Source organism: Pholcus phalangioides, unplaced genomic scaffold (genome assembly GCF_987345545.1).
Source record: "Pholcus phalangioides strain wild (caught in Gottingen) unplaced genomic scaffold, Ppha-v1.0 ptg000008l_1, whole genome shotgun sequence".
In the NCBI taxonomy this organism is placed as follows: domain Eukaryota; kingdom Metazoa; phylum Arthropoda; class Arachnida; order Araneae; family Pholcidae; genus Pholcus; species Pholcus phalangioides.
In genome coordinates this window covers 9182283-9206098 of record NW_028301601.1, presented here as the reverse complement: position 1 = coordinate 9206098, position 23816 = coordinate 9182283, and the positions used below count along the sequence as shown (strand labels likewise).

Below are 23816 nucleotides of genomic sequence, written 5' to 3'. Positions count from 1 at the left end.
TAAGAGAAAAAGACCTATTTACCCTACGTCCCGTTTCCCCGAACGGGACGTATAGTGACAGTAAATTCTAATTAAAGTTCCCGCATACTCTGAGAGTAGTTTTTCTCGAAAATTATTCATCCGAATACAACCAACATTTTAGGATACGTTAATGAGACCATGGGAAAGAAATTTATGCAATAAAAAAAATAGTTTAATTTTTGACCACCAGGTGAACAAGTGGCACTTTTTGATTGCATTTCCTTTTTTCCATGGTCCATATAGAGTATGTTTAAGGAGAGTATATAGAGTATATACAAGGATGTCCATATATACTGTAGTACCTACATCAGAAAGGGAGCAGTAGATTTGTATGCTTAATCTCGAAAATTTTTACCAGGTCGCATTACCATGAAGCCCTCTTTTTACTTGAGGTCCCCCCCCCCCGGGCCGTGCTCAAGTGCATGGGGAGGGGGGGGTCGTAATATTGCAATTACGATTTCATTGAAACTTGCTATATACGCTAAGGGGCCATTCAAGTATTACGTAAGCAGATTTTTAGCCATTTCTGACCCCCCCCCCCCTGTCAGCAAAATTTCGTCAGCGGCTTAGAATATTTCATATATTCAAAAATGGTGGTTGATGACGTAAGCAACCTTTAACCCCCCCCCCCCGTCATCAAAAGTCAGCAAATGCGAACCCCCCCCCCCCCGCGATGCTGACGTAATACTTGAATGACCCCTGAATGAACCATAGGAAAAAAATAATTCAAGAATTGAACGTTTTTTTATTGCATAAATCTTTCTCCCGTGGTCTCATTAAAATATCCTAAAAATTTGAATTTATCCGGACGATTCGTTTTTGAGAAAAAACTACTCGGGTTACGGGAACTTTAATTATAGGCTTAATTACCCTGTACATACAATAACATTTATCCGACCTTCAATGGGGGGAAAAGAAATTGACGAATATTGCCGCGGTAAAGCTTAATCACCGAACAATTTGGAAATACGAAATGCATATTTGTCAAAAAGTGTTCAATGCAAACTAAATCATGGTGTACACTAGTGTCGTCAGTGGGTAAAACAGTATCATCATTGAATTTGATAGATTTACGCGTATACGCGTTTCTTCTTGAATCAGATAAGCACTTTCGCAGCACTTTTCGCAAGTCAGAGTCGTGTATGTGCTCATTAGTTCTAACAAAACCGGAAAAAATATTGATATGTTTTCACTGTAATGTCTCTAACGAGAAATCTCGCATCATAGGACCAGGAATAAAATAAACAGTCATTGCTGGGGTAACTGAAATCCATGTTCATTGACGCCGTCTTTACTGCAGACCTTGAGAATTTCTAGCATATCAGTCTGTTCGAACAGTTAAGCAAATTCACGAAAATTATAGGATAAACGTTCAAAGTAGTAATTATTTTCAAAACCGAAACGTACAGACAAATTGAATTTCTTTTTAATGAACAGAAATAGCAAATTCATTCCTTATTCGGAATCTGACAAACCATTCGCTCGGATGTCACTATGACAAAAGTCTTCCAAATGAAATTCAAAGCGCAAATGCGGATCCGGAAATTCGTGAAATATAACATTTCTGAAAAACGCGTGTCATTTCTCAAACATGATATGTTAAATGTACATCGTTTGAGTGATTTCGATACTTTATTGGGAATAAGCGTGGCAAAATGTGTATAAAATGAAGATTTTTCCGAACGAGGTATACACAGTACCGATCAACCGATAAGTCATGAAATCCTTGGTTTTGTTGGTTCCAGCCTTCGCTGTTCTGATCGCAACGTGTTTTGCCGATCGCTTGGGGCCGGATGAAGCTTTCCGTGCAGCAAACATCGTTCCGGCAGCCATTGACGAAGCTCCGACTTCCCAGCTCGAGGTATATGCGCCATAATACTTCTTTTCCTTTAAAATATCATTGTCATGACGTATTATGTATTCGCATATTGGATATTGTTTTAGATAATACGAGAGGCATTTTAATGGATTATAATTTTGTTCGCAATGTGACATGCCAGTGATTCCGTGTTGTTCTTCAGAGGCAAAGTTCCTTCACTTTAGGAAATTTATTTCGCTTCTCCTAATCTCCGAGACAGTGTATTTATTATTTTTCCCTGAGAATTTTTTTTTCAAAATAAGGATATACTTAGATAAAGTAAAGGTGTTTTAGTGAACCTTCAAAGCGCTCATGAATTGATGGTCTATAGTCATCAGTGATTAATCCGATTATTCTTTTTTCGAATGTAAATCAATAGGTATAAATTTGTAATATAGTCGGAACCCCAAACTGATAATCCGTATAGCAGATGAGGATGAAAAAATGAGTAATGTGTGTGTCTGTGGACCAATAGAAACGATGAGCTGATATATGGTTTGAGATAGTAAAGTCTGTAAATTATATACCTGGAGTTTAGAGTGAATGTGGTTTACATGTGATCCATTTTAGATTCGAATCAACATGAAAACTCCTAGGCATTTGATGGTATTAACCTATTCGAAATCACCACAATTACAAGGAGCACCGGCTCAGTTAAACTTGTGAAAGATAGTAATAATACTTTGTTGAAGATCAGACTTCAAGGAAAAATTAATGGATTTAGTTTTAAAAACATTTAGTTCAAGAACTCGCTCTTTTTTGGCTCGATGAGATTAGTTAGTAAAAAACGAAGAATTTTCTGTTCATACAATTAGTAATGGTTCAAAATGGTGTAGACCACATAAACACTTCTCATTATGATATTATTTTGCTAAAACTAATGTTATTTGAGATAGGAATGGAAAAGTTTTATGACATATTTTTCGTTTTAAAGGGCATATTTACAGTTTCTTAAGAGCATAAATGCATATTTCATAGAGCATTGTTTACACGTTTTCAGAACATCAAAATCCTAGCCCTATTGATAACTTTATTTATAGTGCTTGGTATGATTGAGCACTTGGTATGGTTCATCAGGTGACTGCATAGATTATGATCACCTAAGATAGTTCACACTAAACTTTTTATGGTGAGAAAAAACGCGGCCAAAAACAATTTTTTTTTTACTAAAATATGCCAATTTTAGTAAAAGATTTTGCAATTAATTGCAAAATCTCTGTCATGGTCACAGGCAAAGAGCTGAAACACACACTTTCAGTTGTGAGCTGATGTATTTCTAATCTCTTGCACACCGAAAACTTCGACTAAAATGCAATATTATTAAATCCATTTCAAGTGTTTCAAGGTCTACTGTGGTTAAGGTGCAACATCTATATTGGTATCTATCGTAGTACCCTATTAATAGGTGATTCAGTAAGTTTCGAAAGTTATTGATGATGATATAATCTTTGTGCATTAATCTTGCAATGCATTGCTTTAAATTGATAGTTTTCGTTTGCATTATGTTTATTCGTTTCAAGAAAATACACTAGTATGTTTTCTAATAGGTGACTTATGGCGAAAAACATGTTGAGTATGGAACGAAGATTCCCACGTACCAATCACTATTGCCGCCAACGGTGTCATTCGCATCAGCGAATAAATCCGCCAACTATACCTTGATCATGATTGGTAAATCAGCAATATACATTTCCTCATTTTGTTCAATAATTTTTTTGTAATGAATTAGGAGCTATTATTTTACTGACAATAATTAATTTTTTGGTTAGGACCTAACGTGTTGACTGGAAGTCTGAGCAACAGTCAATTTCTGGAATGGCTCGTCGTCAACATTCCCGGCAATAGAATCAGTGACGGCTGCACTGTGGTAGCTTACATATCACCATCACTGCCAAGCATATTGAGTGAGTATCGGCACCCACCAAATAATTAAAAGTACAGGCTGGGCAAAAAGTCTGTAGAAACTTCAAAATGCATAAAAATAACTGAAATAAAAAATGGTTTGCAGGGTTAGCATCGCTAGGTCACGGGAATTTTTTAAGACAGGAAAAAAAATAACTCAAAAAACAGGCGATAGTTGGCGTTGGTACGAGCTACTTCGGTGGAAATATGCTACGGTTATAAGAACTTGCGTTCCTAATGCACAAGCAGTTCACCGCTGCAAACCATGTATGTGATGCACAAGGATGCTGAGTGCGAAGGATAAAGCTTTGTTGGTGAAGTGGTATTACGTGAACCAGGAATCAGCGACCATTGCCTTGCGTAAATTCCGAGTTTAGAAGAATGTGAGGACTGCAAAAGGGCCTTTAATAAATAGCAACAGGCCTCATACAGCTTGTTTAGCGGTTTGAGGAAACTGGAACGCTGGAGGATCGTGTAGGATCCGGACGACCATGTTTAAGGAAGGCACGTTCGCCACGTGTTGCAGCCGAAATGGAAGCGTTAGCGTTCGGATCAGCTGCAGAGACCAGCAGTGTTCGTGAAGCTGCCAGACGCTTGAGCTTAACACCATCCTCGATACGCAATATTCTTCATTGAATCCTTGATCTGTACCCATACATATTGCAGTCGTGCCATGAACTTTTAATAGCGGATACCGTACAGAGAGAAGCATTTGGGAGGTGGGCTTTCTCCAAAATCTAACAGATCCCACCTGGGTCTTTAATATCTTGTGGACAGATGAAGCTCATTTTCCACTTCATGGCGACGTTAATACCCATAACTGTCGCGTCTGGGCGGCGTCTAATCCACGTGAGTACACGCAGAAACCATTGCATTCCCCAAAAGTAACAGTGTGGTGTGGGTTTACAGGTTCGTTCATTATAGGACCCTTCTTCTTTGAAACGCAGTAAATCGTGGAAAACGGCTACGGTACATGCGCATGAAAGAGACATGAAAGAAATTGCGTGAAAGAGATGCACTTTCTACCGTCACGTTTATGCAAGATGGAGCAACAAGGCATTCCTGATACAGACGTTCGGGGAAGACAAAATCCTTAACAGGCGTTGCAGGTTCCCACGGCCTCCTGGGTCTCCAGATTTGACACCGTCAGACTTCTGGTTAAGGGGATATTTGAAATCCCGGGTGTATCGATTCGGTCCATCCAATCTGTCGTAACTGAAAGATGCGATCCGCCGAGAGGTCTCATGTATACATCCGGACCTGCTTGCTGCACTCTGCCGTTGCTGAATTCTTGACTCGCCTGCAATGTGTTGTCCCCTGTGGATAATTTGGTCATGTGGAACTCATACTGCTGTAATGAACGATTTGGAGGAATTCTTTCGTTAAATTTGCGTATCTTTTCTTTGACTTGTGTACGCCAGCGCCACCGTTCTTTGAGTTATATTTCCTGGCTGTTATAAGGCTGTTCTTTGAGTTATATTTTCCTGTCAATAAAAATCCCGTGACCTAGCGACGCTAAGCCTGCAAACCTTTATTTTTCGGTTATTTTTCCCGTTTTTATGAATTTTTAAAGTTTCTACGGACTTTTTTGCACACCCTGTATATGATTTGGATTACATATACCTTGATTATGAACAAAATATTACTGCTCACTAGATAGCTAAGCCATAATGGTTTATATGACATGAATGTCGCTCTCCACTTGTTAATACGAGACTCTCCGTTGAGACACGAGAGGAGAAGCACGTCTCTTTCAGTGCTCTGATGATCGAACAGTAGAGCCCGATCTAACCGAGCTAGCGGCATGAAGCTAGAGCAAAGCATCGTTCCGTACTCAGTCGGACTTAACCAAATTGAAATACTTTAGGCTTTAGGGTTTAAATAACTTCAAAACTTATTTTGTAATTCTCCCCTCAAACGACTTTGAAAATTCCCATAATGGCACTTGATCTGAAAAAGCAACCGATATGTTTCGTTCATGGTCACTCGTTATCCCCGGGCAACAAAGCATGGTCCACCATGGCAGAAACCTTCAGCAACCAGAAGGTTCGACCAGCGGTACAGAGCCAAGCTGCTGTCAAATACCTCGCTAGAATTGCTGAGCACTACACCCTTTGGAGACGAGTCCATCCTCGAAACACGTCGGGTCATTTCAAAACTCACTCGTGCCCGGCTGATGATATACTTGAGAAAGCCTTCCTGGTATACCTGGAACTCCGGAGACAGCCGAAAGATGGCAGCACGCTCCAGCTAGAGCTTGCAATCCGGCAGAACTTCGTTCAACTCCTCCGAGCCGACAGCAGCTGTTTTTTCAACCAGCCGTCGCTCAAGGTAGTTGCAGAAAACTACTCCACGAGGATCAACGAAGCCATCTACCAGATTGTCCGAAAGCGGGACAAAATCCCGGAGTTTCTGCTACCGGAGTTGGTGATCCCCCCAAAAAGCAGTAGTGGTGAACAAGCTGCAGAAGATAAAAACACGCCTCAAGGGCTGAACGTCCCCGCAGTTACCGCACAACCAGGTGAATTCCCGGAGCGGCCTGCGGAAAACCCGGATAAAAAGACCGGAGAGGAAGGCGACAACATCACCGTTACTGTATCCCAAACTGCGGCGGCACCGGTTCAAACGGACCAATCGCATGCTTCCCAAGAAGGTGAAGCCCCGCCCACAACGGTCGGAGAGCCAGACGGCCCGAAAGGTACCTCTCTTGATATTGCCCCTGCTAGAAGCGAGCGAGCACGGTAGTGAACAACCGGCATTAAGACGCGAGAGCAGCGGCAATAGTTCGATCGTGGTGCGGGCCGATCGAAACTGGAGAATCACAGCTAGAAAAATCCGTGAGATCAGCCATGAGGCTGTTCGGGTTAAACTGTCTCACGGTGAATATAAAATTAACTTTCACAGCACAAGTGACTACGAGAAGGTCCTTCAGTTTCTTGCGAATAGCAATACTGAAATCATTAAACGGTCCACACCGGACGCCCCGACCCTCAGCGTGATTTTACGAGGGCTAGATATCTCAACGCCTGTTGACGACATCAAAACAGAACTCGTTGACGAAGGGTTCTCACCGATCTCAGTTACCCAAATTCGCTCCCGCAGGAAAAAAATAAGGGGAAAATTCCTACCCCTTTGGAAAATTGACCTGCCGGCCCTTGATGAATCGAAACGCATTTTCGATCTAAAAAATCTACTCTTGATTGAAATTTCGATCGAAAGATACCGGAGAAACCCCGGCCGACCTGTTATAAGCATCTGCAACCGATGCCAGGTATGGGGCCACAGCGAAGAAACATGTGACCAGCCCATCAGATGCATGGTTTGTACAGGCCCGCACGAAGTCAAACAATGCGGCAACATCAAAGGTGTTGATCCCCCGACCTGCTGCAATTGTGGAAAAAATCATACCAGTATTTATCGCGGCTGTGAAGTATACAAAAAAGAACTTGCTAAAATTAGAAATCCGAGTGATACTCTGCCAACGCATGAAGTAGCACACGAAAAAGTTCTACCAACGGAATATCGGAAATCACGGAAAAAATATTCGAACTTTTCATACATTCCCAGAAGTGTCTGGAAGCAGTTCCACGACCGAAAAAAGAGAATTTCTCTTGAGAGCGGAAAATTAAATAAATCAAACGCGATTGGTCAATCTGGACCTACGGACCTCCCTACGGATCAGCAAGAACCGCCGATGGAAAGTAAATCTACGGACTTCAAGAACCCCACCGAACCGAAAGGGCACTTGGGACAAAAAAGCAGCGAAGCTACCAAACAGACCCAAGCGACCAAGGGCCAACCACGGCACACGCTGAACCCGGAGAGGACCGTAGAAGCTCCCGCAAAGTCAACTGCCCGAACCCCGGCAAAAGCTGCCAAGAAGCCCGAGTCAAGACCGAGTGAATTTACGGTAGAGGACACGGGATCTGACGGGTATGGCGATGACTCAACATCCGAAATATACACGATCGCAAAGATTTACATGAAGAACATCATGAAGGCCACCTCCCGGAAAGAAAAGCGCGAACTGCTCCAAGAATTCCAAAAAGAGGCTGGTCTCTTGCTTGCTCGCTAACGATTCCCAGAACAACTGCTGAACTGGCAAACTTATAAAGCGAACTTTTTGAGCATAAACAGACTCAAAAGCGTCTTCGAAATCTAATTTCGGAAAGTTTTCTCATATCCTCTATCTTTTTCTTCATTTCCCTTTCCTATCTTTCCAAGAACATTTTCTCAAAAAACCAAAAAAAAAAAAAAAATAAAAAATAATGAGGTATTTCTGATGATATCAGAAATAACTCTGAAAACTAAATAAAAATTTTCCTATCCCTCCTTTCTTCCCATGCTTTTATTAATAGTACTAACGCTATTCCCCTATTTTTTTTCCCCTTGAATCTAACTTTTATTTTTTTTAGAAATTGTATATTATCATGTGACTACTTTCAGCCAACCAAAATGCGGCACGCAACCGGCGAATCAGGTGCGACCATGACGATGAGATGCCAACGTCACGAAGCAGATTACTTTTCCTGCCTAAAATATTAATAAGTAATATGACTAACCAAGCTCGTCTAGACATGTTTAATTTGTAAAATTCCTAGTTAATTAATGAAATTCGTTAATTAACTGTGGGTCCCCCACTAGACTTTTCTCCCAAATTCTAACCGACATACAAGCACACTACACTTACACGAACATTTGCTCCCTTGCCTTTCTCTTCACAGTGGTCCCCCGCGGGCCAGTTTTGAAGGCGGCAGATGTCTGCAAACAGATAGGCCCCGCCAGAAATCTTTTTAACTTGAACTTGAAGGTACCTCTCTTCTGATCCGGTGCGGCCGACGATGGCGTACGGTGGCGAGAAAAATCAAGGACATATGCAACGCCGCGTGTGAAGTGAAATTCTCGCGTGGTGACTACAAAATCACCTTTTCGGACACAGATGACCGCGATAAAATAATTGAGTTCCTCACCGAAGAGAGAATTACAATTCTCAGACAGTCCGCTCAAGCGGCGGACATATTCAGCGTAATTCTACGCGGACTTGATACAGCAATACCAGCTGAAGAAATACTACAGGAGCTCACGGACGAGGGCTTCAAACCGATCAGAGTGACCCCTATTAGATCACGAAGACGAAGGATCCGGTCCAAAATTCTTCCGCTATGGAAAGTTGACCTGCCCAGCAGCGAAGAATCCAAAAAAATTTTTGGACTTAAACAACTATTCTTAGTTGCCATAACCGTCGAAAAGCACCGACGAAATCCGAACCGGAAAGCCCCGTCAATTTGTTTTCGCTGCTTGAACTGGGGTCATACTGGTGTCACGTGTGATCGCCCCCAACGATGTATGTTTTGTCCCGGACTTCACGATCGAAAATTATGCCCCAAGCGAGGAAGTGGTCCCCCAGAATGTTGCAATTGTGGTGAAGAACACCCAAGCACGTCACGGAAGTGCATAGAGTTCAAAAAAGAACTCGCAAAAATGAAGGGGAATCTTGAACACCAAGAAATTACCACGACAGAAGCAGAGACCATCCATCCCGCGATTTACAGAAGATCCGGGAAAAATTTTAAAAATCCCAAATTTATCCCAAAAAATGTTTGGGAAAGTTTTCTCAAATTTAAGAACTCTAACTCTCAGGATAAAACAGTCCCAGCCAAGTCTAACCCCTCAGCGGTTAACTGTGATGTCAACCTAACCCCATCTACGGACCTGGTGGAGGAACCCAGCGGAGCTGAAAATCCCAAGTCCCAGTCTACGGACTTTAGACCCACTACCGAGAAGAAAGTCAACTCGAGGCTCCAAGGCGAGAAGGTCAAGACTCCGCCCCGACCCAGAACCGAAGCCACTGGGCAAGAGTGCTCCCCGGGACCATCCGAACGTAGTGACGGCGGCGCAAGTGCCACCCCCACCGACCGAGATGAAGCTTCCGAAGTTCGTAAGCCCGCCTCCCCGGCCTCTGTCTACTCGTCCTCGGCGTCATCCACGTCTTCGGACTCTGAATCGACCGCCAGCCTGGACTTGGCACGGGACCTGTTCGACTTTGCCAAAACTTGCATTCAGAACACAGTCCAGCAATGCTCGAAGAAAGAGAGACGAGCTACTTTGCAAAAATTCCTAAAAGAGGCTGATCGAATTTTTGAACGTTAGCCGATGAGAAAAACAAGGAGTTGGAAGCAACTCTCATAATTAGCAGCATAAGCGCTGCAACTCTATCTTTTTCTTCGTTTCCTTTACCCATCTTTTTCAAAAATATTTCCTAAAAAATCCCATAAAAAATTAAAAACTTTTAAAAATGTTTCAAAAATATTTTTCTCTTCTCCATCTATCGCTACGAACTTTTTTTTAATATGACTAATTCTATTCCTCTTTTTTCTTCACCTTCTAATTAACAAATTTTAATAAATTGTATTTTTGTGTATTTTCATTCCTTTTCAGCCAATCCCTGACAAGCAACTCTTCCGACCAATGAGGATGAGACACGACGAACCAAGATGGCGTCGCAGAAGCAGTCCACTTTACTTTTCCTGCCGAAAATATTAATAAGTAATATGACTAATAAGTTCGGAAAGACATGTTTGATTTTTCCTGGTTAATTAATTTTTTAATTAACGTAGACATGCTCCCAATTCTGGAATACCACACGCACTTCACATTACACAAACATTTGCACCCTTGCCTTTCTCTTCACAGTGGTCCCCCGCGGGCCAGTTCTGAAGGCGGCAGATGTCTGTAAACAGATAGGCCCCGCCAGAAATCTTTTTAACTTTGAACTTTGAACACTTGTTAATACAAGATATACGGAAGACTGGATGTTGTGAAGATATTTATTATTTGAGATGTTAATTTTTTTTTTTTTTTTTTTTTTTTTTATATATATATGACATTCATGTCATATATATAGCCCCCTGGTGGCTCGTCGTCCATGAGCTATTAGCTGATCGGTTTCACCGTCCATTGCACGGTTCCGTTCGGCATATATACGCTCTAGCGAAGGAAAATCTCTATCTCCTCTGTAGCTTAGTGGTCAGAGCACTCGTCCGGCAATCGAGGGACCCGGGTTCGACTCCCGGTAGAGGTAGTGATGAGTTTTTTCCTTCCTTAAAAAAAAATTAACATCTCAAATAATAAATATCTTCACAACATCCAGTCTTCCGTATATCTTGTATAATGGTTTATATTTTTGCGTAAATTAATTTTTATAAAATTTGAAGAATCGTTTTATTATGTTTTGTATCTCGCTGTCTTCAGCAGTCCTCACATTTTGGTGTGACTCATCTTCCACTTACGGAACTGATTCCCGATAGTAGGAACCGCTCACAACCCCGGACTGATGCAGAGCACCTTATTTCCATTACCTCAAAAGAGGCAGGGTTGTGTCGGAAAAATTAGCAAGTAGTGGCCCCGTGTTCGCAAGTATCAAATCATTGGCGCATAAGGGCTGGAGATCGCAGCTTGGGATTTCAAAAATTAAACTGATTCCCGAAGTTCTAGACCGTGGTGGACTGGAGGTGGGGGAGTCTGAAAGCTACTGTTTGGCGCGATTGATGGTTCGCAAAGAAACCAGTAGTGTTGCCACTTTTTTACAACAGTGTTTTTGCTGACCCCAAGATGTTTAATAATCTATAATCAATTAATAACGTATTAATAAATTATTTTTATAGAAGATTTATTTTATTATACATTTATTGTATAATTACTTCCTTTCATTACAATTTACAAACGCTTAATACACTGAATAATACATTTTTATCGACAAGAAAAATATTCATTCTGGGCCCTTAGGCTAGAACCTGAAATATTAGTCTTCAGAGAAATAATTATTCATAACAATCACTGGAAAATCCTGATATTGGGAAGAATTCTGAAAATAGCCAAATTTTCAGATAAATTACCACCATTACATTCAAGGGAAAAGGACTCCATTGATTGGTCAGGTCCGAAGAAACCCCTCATTTTCCCAAGATGTAGTAATTTCTTGCTCAGGAGTGGTCAACTTCTCACTGTTCAAGGGCCAACATAATAGTCAGCTGCAGCGTCGCGGGCCGCACAACGTATAGCAATCCAGTGTATAAGCCGCGCCAGCAAAATAACCCAGGAAACTCGTAGATTTGTGAAGAACGGGCAATTTAGTCATTCAAAAATCTACCCTATACATGCATTGCTATTACATAACCATTGCTTTTATGGTTCCCAGCTGATAGGTGTAGATATACCAGGTGTCAGGGCCTAACTAGAATTTTTGTCACCCCACAACTTCAAAATTCGATAATTTTGTAACGGTGTTCTTTGTTCCCACCTAAAACTGTCATCACCCCTAAATTTTGCTTCCCGGGGCAGTTGCCCCCTGTAGTTCCGGCATTGCCATAGGTATAGATGCAATACATCAGAAATTTCTGTTTCTTTTGCGAATTAGTCCATTCAATTTTCTCCATAATTTGAAATTCACAGAAGAAACATTTTTCTGCAATTATGTTTATCCCTTAATCGTGAAAAAATGCTATTTCTCTACAGAAACTAAGACGTAATGATTCATATCTTTACGAAACTATAAACTCTGTGTCTTAACTTTCGATATTGAGATAAGTTTGATAGTTTGTGTAAAAATATATTCATGGTTATGAAACATTAGAGATTTAAAATCACGATGAAAATTTGTTGTTCATGTTGGTAATATACTTGCTAACCATGTATTTTAATTCGTTTTGAAACTCGTTGCAGTGACTCGCATGAGCGTGATCCTTTACTACGAACAAACAAGCACTTTGGATATCGGCCCGGTCAGCACTTTCATCGATAACCTCCGAATAGGATTCGATCTCAAGAAATTCGTTCAGCAGTTCGATCTTGTGGAACCACCCGTCGCTGGCAATTTCTTGCTGTCCGTGCTCGTCTAGATTGATGATGCCAAAACGTGGCCAACAATGTACAAGGATGTTAATTAAATATATTTTTATTGACTTTGCTTTGGATGTTGCGGTTTTTATTGGACATCGTCACACTAGTTCGGTCAAGTGCGATGATCTGTCTTTATACAGTGTGCATAGCAAATAGGGCGTATATGCCATTTTACCGTTGGTCCTAGAGGTATACCTCCAATTTGAAAAAGTACCCAAATAACATGTAGTACTCAGATAATTATGTCATTCATGTTTCAAAGGGGTCGTATAGTTATTAACTTAAAAAAATCAACTTTTTTAATACCGTCCCCAAAAACCCAGTCAGAAAGTTGTTGTCCTGTCTCTGCTTAGAGCCCAACTAAAAAAAATTCCACGTTTCCAAGTGCAATGGTAAGAAATAATCCCTGAGATATTCGAATTCGAAAAACGGTTGAAAGTTGGGGAAAAACAGCTCTAAAAATTCGGTGAAACCGTTTCATCCGCTTATATCGCTGTTTTTTTTTCAACTTTCCTCCGTTATTTGGAATTCTAATATTTCAGTGAATATTGCACTTAGAAACATGGAATTTTGTTATCATCAAGAGAGACAGGGCAACAACTTTCTAATTGTGTTTTTGGGGCACATGGGTGTATATAAAAAGTTATTTCTTTTTAATAACTATAGAACTCCTTGAAACATGAATGACATATCCGAACACTACACGTTATTCGGAAACTTTTACTAATTGGAAGTATACCTATAGGATCAACGGTTAGCCAGTAAAATGCCATACCCTCTGTTTGTTATGCGCCCTCTATAATGTTACTATCAAAGCGCGCCAGTTGACCCGGCTAATGTCCGAATTTCGGGGTTTCACCGATCCCAAATATATAGATATTCCGATTCATTTGATCGTTAGGATTTGCTATAGCTAACTGTAATTACAAATGGCCATAATTATCATAAAAACATATTCCAACGGAGTGATGACCCTGAATTATAGAGATCTATTTATAGGGGCCGTTGAAAGCCCGAAATTTGGACATTGGCCGAGTCAACTGGGCCGGCGAGTTCGCGCACTGACCGATTCTGGGCTTTGACAGTAACATGGGTTACCTACGCACCTTAAATATAGGCTAACAAAGGCGTACTAAAACTATGGCCACGGCCGGAACTAGAGGTGGAGAGATAACTGTCCTGGGCAACAAGTTTTAAGAATATGTTATGAAATCATCGAATCTCGCAGCGGTGGAGTCGGCAAAAAAACGTTAGCCTCCTTCCCCCCCCCCCCATCTCCTCAAAAAAACCCTACTCATGACCCTGACCATTGGCAAATAACCGGTGACAACAAATTTTAATGAAAAAAAAAAAAGTTTTATTGAAAAATTTCTATACACAACACATTCTTGTTGAGCATTATTTTTTGACATTTTCAAATTGATCCTTTAATTTTCTGTTTGGCACAATCACAAACCAATAAAGAGTATGTTGATCCAATGAGAAAAGTTTTTATCATGTGCAATAACCTATTGTTTTCCTATAACCTAGGTATACCTATTCAATAACATACGTATTGTATGCCCGTATGGGATACTGAAAAAAATGAAACCCATCAGTGTAATAGCAGTATGCATTGAGAGAGTTTCATTAATAATTTCCTTCCCCACGCTAATCGGTAAAAGTTTCAAAGGAAATTATTTGACCTCGTCAATTGGCAAAAACCTGTGCAAACTTGTCGCAGAATAAATAAGTAAATAAAAAAAAACATTCACTTTCTTTTTTTAAATACGTTTTTAAGAGTTCTGATAGGATTTTTTTTTTATGTGGGTGCACTTATCCTCCCTATAACACCCCTCTTTATCACGTGAAAGAGATGCAGGTTCTTTCGCTCAAATAGTGTGGTCAGGCCAGGGTTTGACAAATCGTGAAAAAAAAAATCTAGGCAACAAAACAATTCTTTAGGAGCCAAAAAAATTTTTTCTTGAGAAAAATAGGTACAAAAACCATTTTCTTTTTTTACATTTTAAGCACAGTGACACCTTTCCATCTTCGTGCATGTGCGGATATGAGTTCCAAAACTTTTATATAGCTCTTGACTTGAATTTAAAAACCAAAGCACATAAAAATTTGGGCACCGATACCAATTCTTTAGTCGCCATGGCGACCTGGGATTTGTCAAGCTTTGATTAGGACATATTTTCTTGCTAAGTTATTTGCTTGACACCACCATTTTCATTTGAATTCCCTTCACAATGAATCAACTTGTGTTTCCTCAGATGAGAACTGGTTGGAAACTTCTGGTAACAAAAATTGTATTCATATGGCTTCTCCCCCAGTGTGTACTCTTTTGTGCTGGTTCAAACTGCTATGGTTAGAAATTACTTTAACACAGATTTTTCGCTCGTGTGGACTCTCTTGTGTGATTTCAATTTACCTACTTGTGTAAATTTTTTACCACAGACTACACACTCATAGGGCTTTTCTCCAGTGTGGACTATTTTGTGAATGTTTAAATTGTTACGACGAGAAAATGTTTTACCACAGATTTCACACTCGTGTGGCTTTTCTCCAGTATGGAGCCTATAATGTAATTTTAAATAGTCAAGTCGAGAAAATATTTTATGACAGATTTCGCACTCGTGTGGCTTCTCTCCCGTGTGAACTGTTTTGTGTTTGTTTAAAGTGTGCACTCGAGAAAATTTTTTACTACAGATATCGCACTCATATGGCTTCTCTCCCGTGTGGACTCTTTTGTGTGATTCCAATTTACCTACTTGCGTAAATTTTTTACCACAGATTAGACACTCGTAGGGCTTTTCTCCAGTGTGGACTATTTTGTGAAGGTTTAAACTGTTACTATGAGAAAATGTTCTATCACAGACTTCACACTCATGTGGCTTCTCTCCAGTATGGAGCCGATAATGTATTTTTAAATAGTCAAGTCGAGAAAATGTTTTACGACAGATTTCGCACTCGTGTGGCTTCTCTCCCGTGTGAACTCTTTTGTGTTTGTTTAAAGCACTACTTAGAAAAAACTTTTTACCACAGATATCACACTCATGTGGCTTCTCGCCAGCGTGGACCATGTGGTGCGATTTTAAATTGACCAGTTGAGAAAATGTTTTATGACAGATTTTACACTCGTGTGGTTTCTCTCCAGTATGGAGCCGATAGTGTATTTTTAAATGGGCAAGTCGAGAAAATGTTTTATGACAGATTTCACACTCGCATGGCTTCTCTCCCGTGTGAACTCTTTTGTGTTTGTTTAAAGCACTACTTAGAAAAAACTTTTTACCACAGATATCACACTCATGTGGCTTCTCGCCAGCGTGGACCATGTGGTGCGATTTTAAATTGACCAGTTGAGAAAATGTTTTATGACAGATTTTACACTCGTGTGGTTTCTCTCCAGTATGGAGCCGATAGTGTATTTTTAAATGGGCAAGTCGAGAAAATGTTTTATGACAGATTTCACACTCGCATGGCTTCTCTCCCGTGTGAACTCTTTTGTGTTTGTTTAAAGCACTACTTAGAAAAAACTTTTTACCACAGATATCGCACACATGTGGCTTCTCGCCAGCGTGGACCATGTGGTGCGATTTTAAATTGACCAGTTGAGAAAATGTTTTATGACAGATTTCACACTCGTGTGGTTTCTCTCCAGTGTGGACTCTTATGTGAGTGTTCAAATGGCTATTTTGAGAAAATGTTTTATGACAGACTCCACATTTGTGTGGCTTCTCTGCTGTGTGGACTCTTATATGAATGTTTAAATGACTACTTTGAGAAAATGTTTTATGACAGACTCCACATTTGTGTGGCTTCTCTGCCGTGTGGACTCTTTTGTGAATGTTTAAACTGCTACTTCGAGAAAATGTTTTATGACAGATTTCACACTCACGTGCCTTCTCTTTTGTTTGCACTCCTTTGTGCATATTCAAATTGCTGCAGCTAGAAAATTTTTAACTATAAATATGACAAAATGTGAAGGTTTAAATTACCTACAAGAGGGGAAAAAAAGTTTTACCACAGATTTCACATTTGTGCAACTTCTCCACAGTGTGGGCTATTTTACGTAGGTGAAAACTGTAAATGCCAGAAAATTTTTCACCGCTGAATATCACACTTGTATGGCCTTACTGTACTATGGACCCTCGTTTTGTTGCTTAAATTGATTACTCGAAAAAATATTTTCCCACAGAACTCATAATCGTGCAACTTCTCTTGTGAGTGCACTCTTTTGTACCAGTTCAAATCACTGATGCCAAAAAACGTTTCGTGTATTTCCTCATGTATTTTGTGTATATTTACATTTTCTGCAAAACAATTCTTTTCACAAAATTCACAGTCACGTGGCACCCCTTCAGTATCAATTTTTGTGCGCTTGTTTAAAGAGTTAATCTGATGAAAAGTTCTTCCACAGATGTAGCTTCTCTCTGTGCAGATTTAAAAGTTGCTGATTTCAGAAAATTTTTTACCAGAGATATAACACAGATGTATGTTTTCTACAGTGTGGACATTTCAGTCGAATGTTTTTATGGACACTGGCCTAAATAATTCCTTTTTCATCAATGTTCTCCCGCAACACTGACACTCATGTGAGTTTTCTTCTTTTAAAATTGACTACAGAAGCTATAAATTTTGTTGAAATCAATATAAAACGGACATTTTTTCATTCAAGTCATCTTCATTATGTAATCTCGCAGATGCTTCATTCATACTCTCAAAGATGTGCCTGAACGGAGAATGGGCAATCAAATCTGTTATAGTTTCTCCAATTCTATTAAGTCTGAGGTTTCCGGAAAATTTCTCGACATAACCTCTTGCAGAACTTCTGCTGTTTTATCATGCTGATTATTATGGGAATCTTCGATTATCTGCAAAAGAAAAAGTATCATCATCACAGTCTAAACCTATTACAATCAAAGTTGGAAGGGTTTTTGTCAATTCGGTTAGACCCTTGGTATTTACCATATTGTCAAAAACACCTACTTCAGAAACACATACATGAAAAATGAAAATGAAAGATAATGGGCTGTGTTAATAGAAAGAACGAAATGCTTACAAGCAAAATGGTCATAGTAAAAGCAGGAGCTTCAAGTAAAAATCAAAATCCTTAATCCGTATTAATAATGATTACCTTTTACTTGCAATTAAACCCTTCCAATCTATGAGTAAAAGATGAACCGGAGCCACTCATGCTGATTATTCAAAATCTGTAGATCATGCAGATAACACTGGTCAACAAATTTTAACATATTTTTAAATGACAGACTGAAACAAGTTTATTTACACTAATTTTGGGATGATGCTGAATTCAAATATGATTGTAAGAAATTTTCATCATATAACATTTCTTTTTTTATGAATGATTACCATTTTTTAAGATATAAATACACAATGAAAAAATTGCATATCAAGAAAATGGAGATAAATCACATATATTCTAGAAAAAACAAATCATAAAACATTCATTATTGCAGTTATTTTATGTTTCATCATAGTCATACATCATTAAGTATTAAATAGCATTACATATACGGGTCATTTCAAAAAACAAAACAAAGAAAAATGTATGTTTGCTATGAAAATAGCAAATTTTATCTAACGAAACAATTCATTCTGTAATAGTCTAAACACAGTAAGTGGAGCTTTATCATTATCATTTACCTCCATTTTCTTGATATGCAAGTTTTTCACTGAGCATAGAAGCTATAAATTTTGGGGCAGGACCGGATTTAGTCATTCAGCGGCCCGGTGCAAGAACAGTTTTGCGGTCCTGGTGATAGGGGTTGGGCCCAGAGGTTAACTAATCTATGCTCTATAAATCCACCGAAATTTCTTTTAGGGGCGTGGGAGGGTCTTCGAATTTGGATCCGTAAAAAATATTTCCGAGGAGGAGGCCCCAGTAAGTAGGGCCATTCTAGCGCATGGGCAGACTGGGTATGGGCAGTGCAGGTGGTTACAAAGCTTCACGTTCACGAGAAATATGTAAAACAATATAATGTCTAACAGGGCTGCAACTGGGGGAGGAGGTGCAGGCGGGTCTGGTGCCCCGGGCGCTGTGCTAGAGGTGGCGCAAATTTCACTCTTTAATCTCTCCTTCAACATTATGAGGGGGCGCCAAAATGCATGCTTGCCCTGGCTGACCAAGCATCTAGTTGCGACCCTGATGTCTAATACTGTGAAATAAGATTTTGAATCGGGATAACTGGCGCTTTAAGTCTGATAGGGTGAGTCCCTTGCACCGAGGGCTCATCACAGTGGCATGGCCAATTTATGGGAAAGGCAAACCGGGCTGTAGGGGCTTTAGTTATCGGTCTAATAAATATATAAAAATATAAAATTTCCTGAATTTCAACCAAAGAAGCTAGATAAAAAGCTTAGTCTGGGGGGTCCTTTCAAAAATTAAGGCCCCCATCCAAGGATGTGGGGTGCTGCAGATTCACTACCATATGTGTGTGTCTTTTAATAAATCGACGTATTTTTCATCAATGGATTCAATAAAATTTCAAGTTTTGCAGCTGCCTAATTTCGGCCATAGGGACCGGAAGTTGTGCACGCTAGGTTTAACCAAACGTATTATAAAGCAGGGTTCTTCAAAAAATGCACCAGAAGCGATATATGTGTATACATATATTGAGTATAAGTTCTTTGTCCCTCCCCCAGAAAATATTGAAATGACAGGCCTCCCACTCCCATCAGAGAAAAAATGAAACCCAGCCCTTGAGAAAATATTGTGTACGCCTATGTGTAGTAATAAGACAATTTTCAATAAAAGTATCAGCAGAATATCAGAATATTTGCGGTACAAATAGCAATGGTATCTCAAGATGATGTGGCTCACCATTCGGGAATCACAGCCCTCCGTCTCACTGTCTTCAATATAATCCCTAACATATCTCGCGGCACTGCCGTACTCAGCGAGAAGAGCAGAGTCGTCCTAAGAGTGCTCTTGGGGTCCCCGGAAAAATTGATTTTTTAAGACCTCCCTACCTAACTAGAAATGGTTACACAGTGCCGCAACTAGATGATTGGTCAGTCGGGACAAGCACGCATTTTAGTGCCTCCTTTTAATATTGAAGGAGAGGTTAAAGGCATGGGAGGAGATGCGTAAGGGGCAATGCCCCCCCCCCCAGCGTAAAAGGTGTAGTTGACTGATCTAATGTATATATGAATTGGCATCATCATCATCGTGCCCCCCCAGACTTCCAAGTCAATCTCCCCCTATGGTTAAAGGTTGAAATTTGCACCCCTTCTGGTTCAGCGTCCAGGGCACCAAACATGACTGCTTCCCCCTCCTTGCGGCCCCGTGATTGCTTACCAATTTGCATGCTGAATCTCGAACGATATCTCATTATCATGTGGGCCACCTCTGCGTGAGACCCCCAGGCCGTGTCCGGGTGGGCCCATGCATTAAGACTACACTAGGAAAGAGCGCGATTACTTTTTTTAATGCAGTTAAAAAACGAACGAAAACCCCTTCCTCTTGTTATTGCTCCATACCCACGGTTCCGTGGCATCCTGTTTGGGAATCAATTTCACTACATTATAACTGCTTAAACAAGTTCAGATGTAGGCGAGTTCAAAATAATGATAATAATAATAATAATAAAAATAAATAACTAGTAATAAATAATAATTAATAATAATAAATAATAATTAATAATAACTGTTATTACCAAGAAATTTTTTTTAATTCAACCAAAATTATTAAACACTTTCAAATGTATCTGATATTTTTCTTTCCCTGTATGTTTTTTTCTCCGTAAAGACGCGTTCCTGATAATTTCCCTCTCATGGTTTCTAGAATTTCCCTCTCGTGGAAGAGAGAAGCTGCTTCCATTGACTTAACATTGCATACATGAGTTGGGAAAAAAATTCATTAAAAATCAAATAAATTTTTTAAAAATAAAAAAAAAATATCTTGACAATAAACGGTTTTCGTGGCATCCGCTCAAAAAAAATGATAAAGTTCTTAGCGTGAAAACTATGCGAAAAAATTCATGAAAAACCAACAATTTTACATTATGCTCCCGTTTGAGTGGGTCATGTTAAGACGCCTTCATATATTAAGGAGTGTATTAAGGAGTTCTAGGTCATGTGAGGAATCGGGTGACGTCAAAACCAGTTTCATTCCGAAGCGCGCGCTTGCTAATACTTAACCTTATATATTCTAGAAACCTTGCGTTGGACCGACCCAACGTGCATCCACTAACCTGCATTAGAATGTGCACTTGACGACGAATGAATCAAAGAATCCACGCCAAGAAAGGATCCTAATTATACTACTAATAATCACCATTTGATGATTCTTCAACGATCAAAAGCAGCGAGAGCTCCATATCAACAGAAATACCCCTCAGGTAAACATCGCCGACCGTGACCAAAATCACCTCCCGAGATAAAATTCGTAGTTGTTGTGGTCTTATAGCTCGGTGATTTGAATACGCGCCATCTTCTGAAAAACTGAGTTGTCCTCTGCCAAGACATTGAATCGTAACAAGAAAGTCGTATAAAAATTTTATCGTAAGGATCAGAGAAAATTATCATAAAACCACAACGAAATTTTACGATAAGCAAACGGTTATTGAATTCCTCGAAAGATGGCGATGTGCCGGTAGAATAAAAAAAAAAAAATATTCGAACGAATATACCACTGAAGATCAAGGAAAAAATTTAAACTTTTACGAAAACTGAATTATATTTGTTCTGTGAAAAATAATTTTATCGTTCAATGGGGGATAAAAATGGAAAACGTAGAGTGTTCAAAAGAATACGATGACGTCACGTAAAAGAAAATTATTCCGAAAAATCCTAAGACAACAACAACAAACTCTATTTATCTTCGGCGATGAATTTTGGTCACAGTCGACTGTGTTTACCGGACGGGTAATGATGTTGGGATCGTGCTCTCGCTGATTTTGATCGCTAAAGGATCATTACATGGTCATCAAGGGATATGAATAGGTCCCCTTCTTACGTAGGTTCTCTGATTCCTTGGACAGATTCATTCCTGGTCAAGTTTACGTGCAATTACAGGTCAGTTTGTTTGGTCGTCTGAACGTATTCCCGAGCATTCTTTTGTAGGGGAGGGACAGTCCTAGAGATTTTGCCTCCCTTGAGATACGATTATGTGAGAAGAATTTTCTTTCTTAACCTCCATCACGTGTGGATAGCGACCCCCTTTTTTGAGGAGTGTCGCGAGAGAATTTCCTGAAGAAGAACTTCCTGATTTTAATGTTATCTAGCGGGACGTGAATAGAAATATATCAAACCAATAAATTCCATCGCTTAATTTTTAATTGAACTTATTGCATTTAGGAAACAGATGCAGTAATCCAGATCCCTTGGCGACTTTTTTTCGGCGCCAAACACGTCCGACAGCCCGAGGAAAAGTCGTCGCGGAACAGCTTTGGTATAAGGGACAGGTTGGCGATTTTTGGCGACTTTTTTTCCGACGCTAAATATGTCCGACGGTCCGAGGAAAAGCCGCCAGACACTACGTGCGCCAGAAAAAAAAAATTGCCAGCATAGAAAACAGTAAAAACAATAAAAACAAATGGTATAAACAAAAATAAGCTCTGGATTGTTTAAAAAATAAAACTGTGGATATAAAAATAAATCGATCAGGGTTTAAATAAAACCTGCCCATGGTTTAAAATGAAGCCCGGACCGTTGTTTAAATAATAAAGCAATCAGGGTATAAATAAAATACGGGCACTGTTTAAATACAGGAAAAAAAAGGAGGCAATACAACCTGACCAGCGACGAAAATGTAATCCAAACACTCGGAACAAGCACAAACAACAAAATGGCTGTACGGCTATTTGAAAAGACGCGCTACAACATCTAACGCCGCCTGGCAGAATTTTTCAGAACAGCGACAACCCAGCAGAAAAACACCGAACCAGAGTGTGCCAACGATGGCAACTTATCGCCAAAAAAAAGTCGCCAATTTGGCGTGTCCCTCATACCAAAGCTGTTCCCTTCGAAATAATAAACTGATCCGGGCATAAGTCACTTTGGGTGTCCAGACTTTAGAATAATAGTAAACTAAAATAATGATATTTCTTTACGACACTGAAAACGGAAGGGCAGAAGTTACAAAAATAATAAGAATAAATACATCGGAAATATACAACCTGACGGAAACATAATCCTAGTGAGACAAGACAATGAGAGACACATTTAGACAACAGAAAATGAAATTATGCTATTTGAATAGCCCACATTATTAGCGTCAACTGGAATGGAAAATCTAAAAACGTAACATTAGCCTGGCCCCATTATGCCTGTCTTACCTACTTACAGTGTCCTTAGCGCTCTGGATTATACTGTTTTGGCTGTCTAGATCTGTATCGTATTCACATTAGTTTCTCCAAAAGCGAGATTAATTCTTATATTAATTTTTGCCCCAAAAGTTTTGTTAGGGCTTATTTTTGGGGTTTTTCCTATTTTCCTGATTCAGAAAAGTGTATTTGTTTTCTGGATAATTAATTAATTTCGGCTTGGATTTCCCGCAACTCCATTTATCGAAAGAACCATTGGCCTCAATCTCCAGCAACAGAGCTCCCATAAATATTCTTTCCTAAAATCAAGTATTTCTTGTCCACAGGGCTTGCTTCTATGGAATCGGTGATACAGGTGTCACTGATTTGATCCCTGGGTAGGCCCTGTGTGTTAACATGAGGTTGTTTTGATATGCCTACAATAACGAATCTTGAAACAGGCAGTCATTCTTGCATGCCTCTGTGCGGTCGTGGGGGCATAGTGAGTATCCGGTTTCAACCCATTCTGCGCAGTGGCGGTAGGCTAAAATTGTTTTTCTTACGGTTTTTGAACTTCAAAGGGTGAATGCATGCTGGTTAAGAGGTCCCTCCGCAGAGAGCGGGCAGACCTACAATAGAATACTCACATAACATAAAAATTTAAGCTTTTACCATCTTAATTTCAAAATATGAAAGACAGTTGGCAGCAGCAATAAGTACAACTCTGCAAGATGAATACCTAAAGGGCTGCACATACACTCAGAAAACACTTTCTGACATGTACTGATTTACGAAGGTTTTAACAACTGGATGTTGCGAAGATACATTTTGGAAAGAGAGAAAATTCAACTGCCCCTGCGGTGAATCGAACCCACGTCCTTTCA

The 23816-nt window shown here is 39.8% G+C and overlaps 2 protein-coding genes across 2 annotated transcripts; one reads left to right on the top strand and one right to left on the bottom strand.

Moving 5' to 3' along the window:
* Positions 1–1735: 1735 nt before the first annotated feature.
* LOC149083623 (26 kDa secreted antigen-like) lies at positions 1736–12708 on the top strand. The gene is made up of 4 exons (XM_089235401.1): positions 1736–1882; positions 3427–3550; positions 3649–3783; positions 12503–12708. The coding sequence occupies exons 1-4, from the start codon at positions 1739–1741 to the stop codon at positions 12676–12678; spliced, it is 579 nt and encodes a 192-aa protein (XP_089091527.1). The 5' UTR covers positions 1736–1738; the 3' UTR covers positions 12679–12708.
* Positions 12709–14937: 2229 nt separating this feature from the next.
* LOC149083622 (uncharacterized) lies at positions 14938–16679 on the bottom strand. Its single transcript, XM_089234111.1, has one exon. The coding sequence runs from the start codon at positions 16594–16596 to the stop codon at positions 15040–15042; it is 1557 nt and encodes a 518-aa protein (XP_089090237.1). The 5' UTR covers positions 16597–16679; the 3' UTR covers positions 14938–15039.
* Between the last annotated feature and the right edge of the window lie 7137 nt (positions 16680–23816).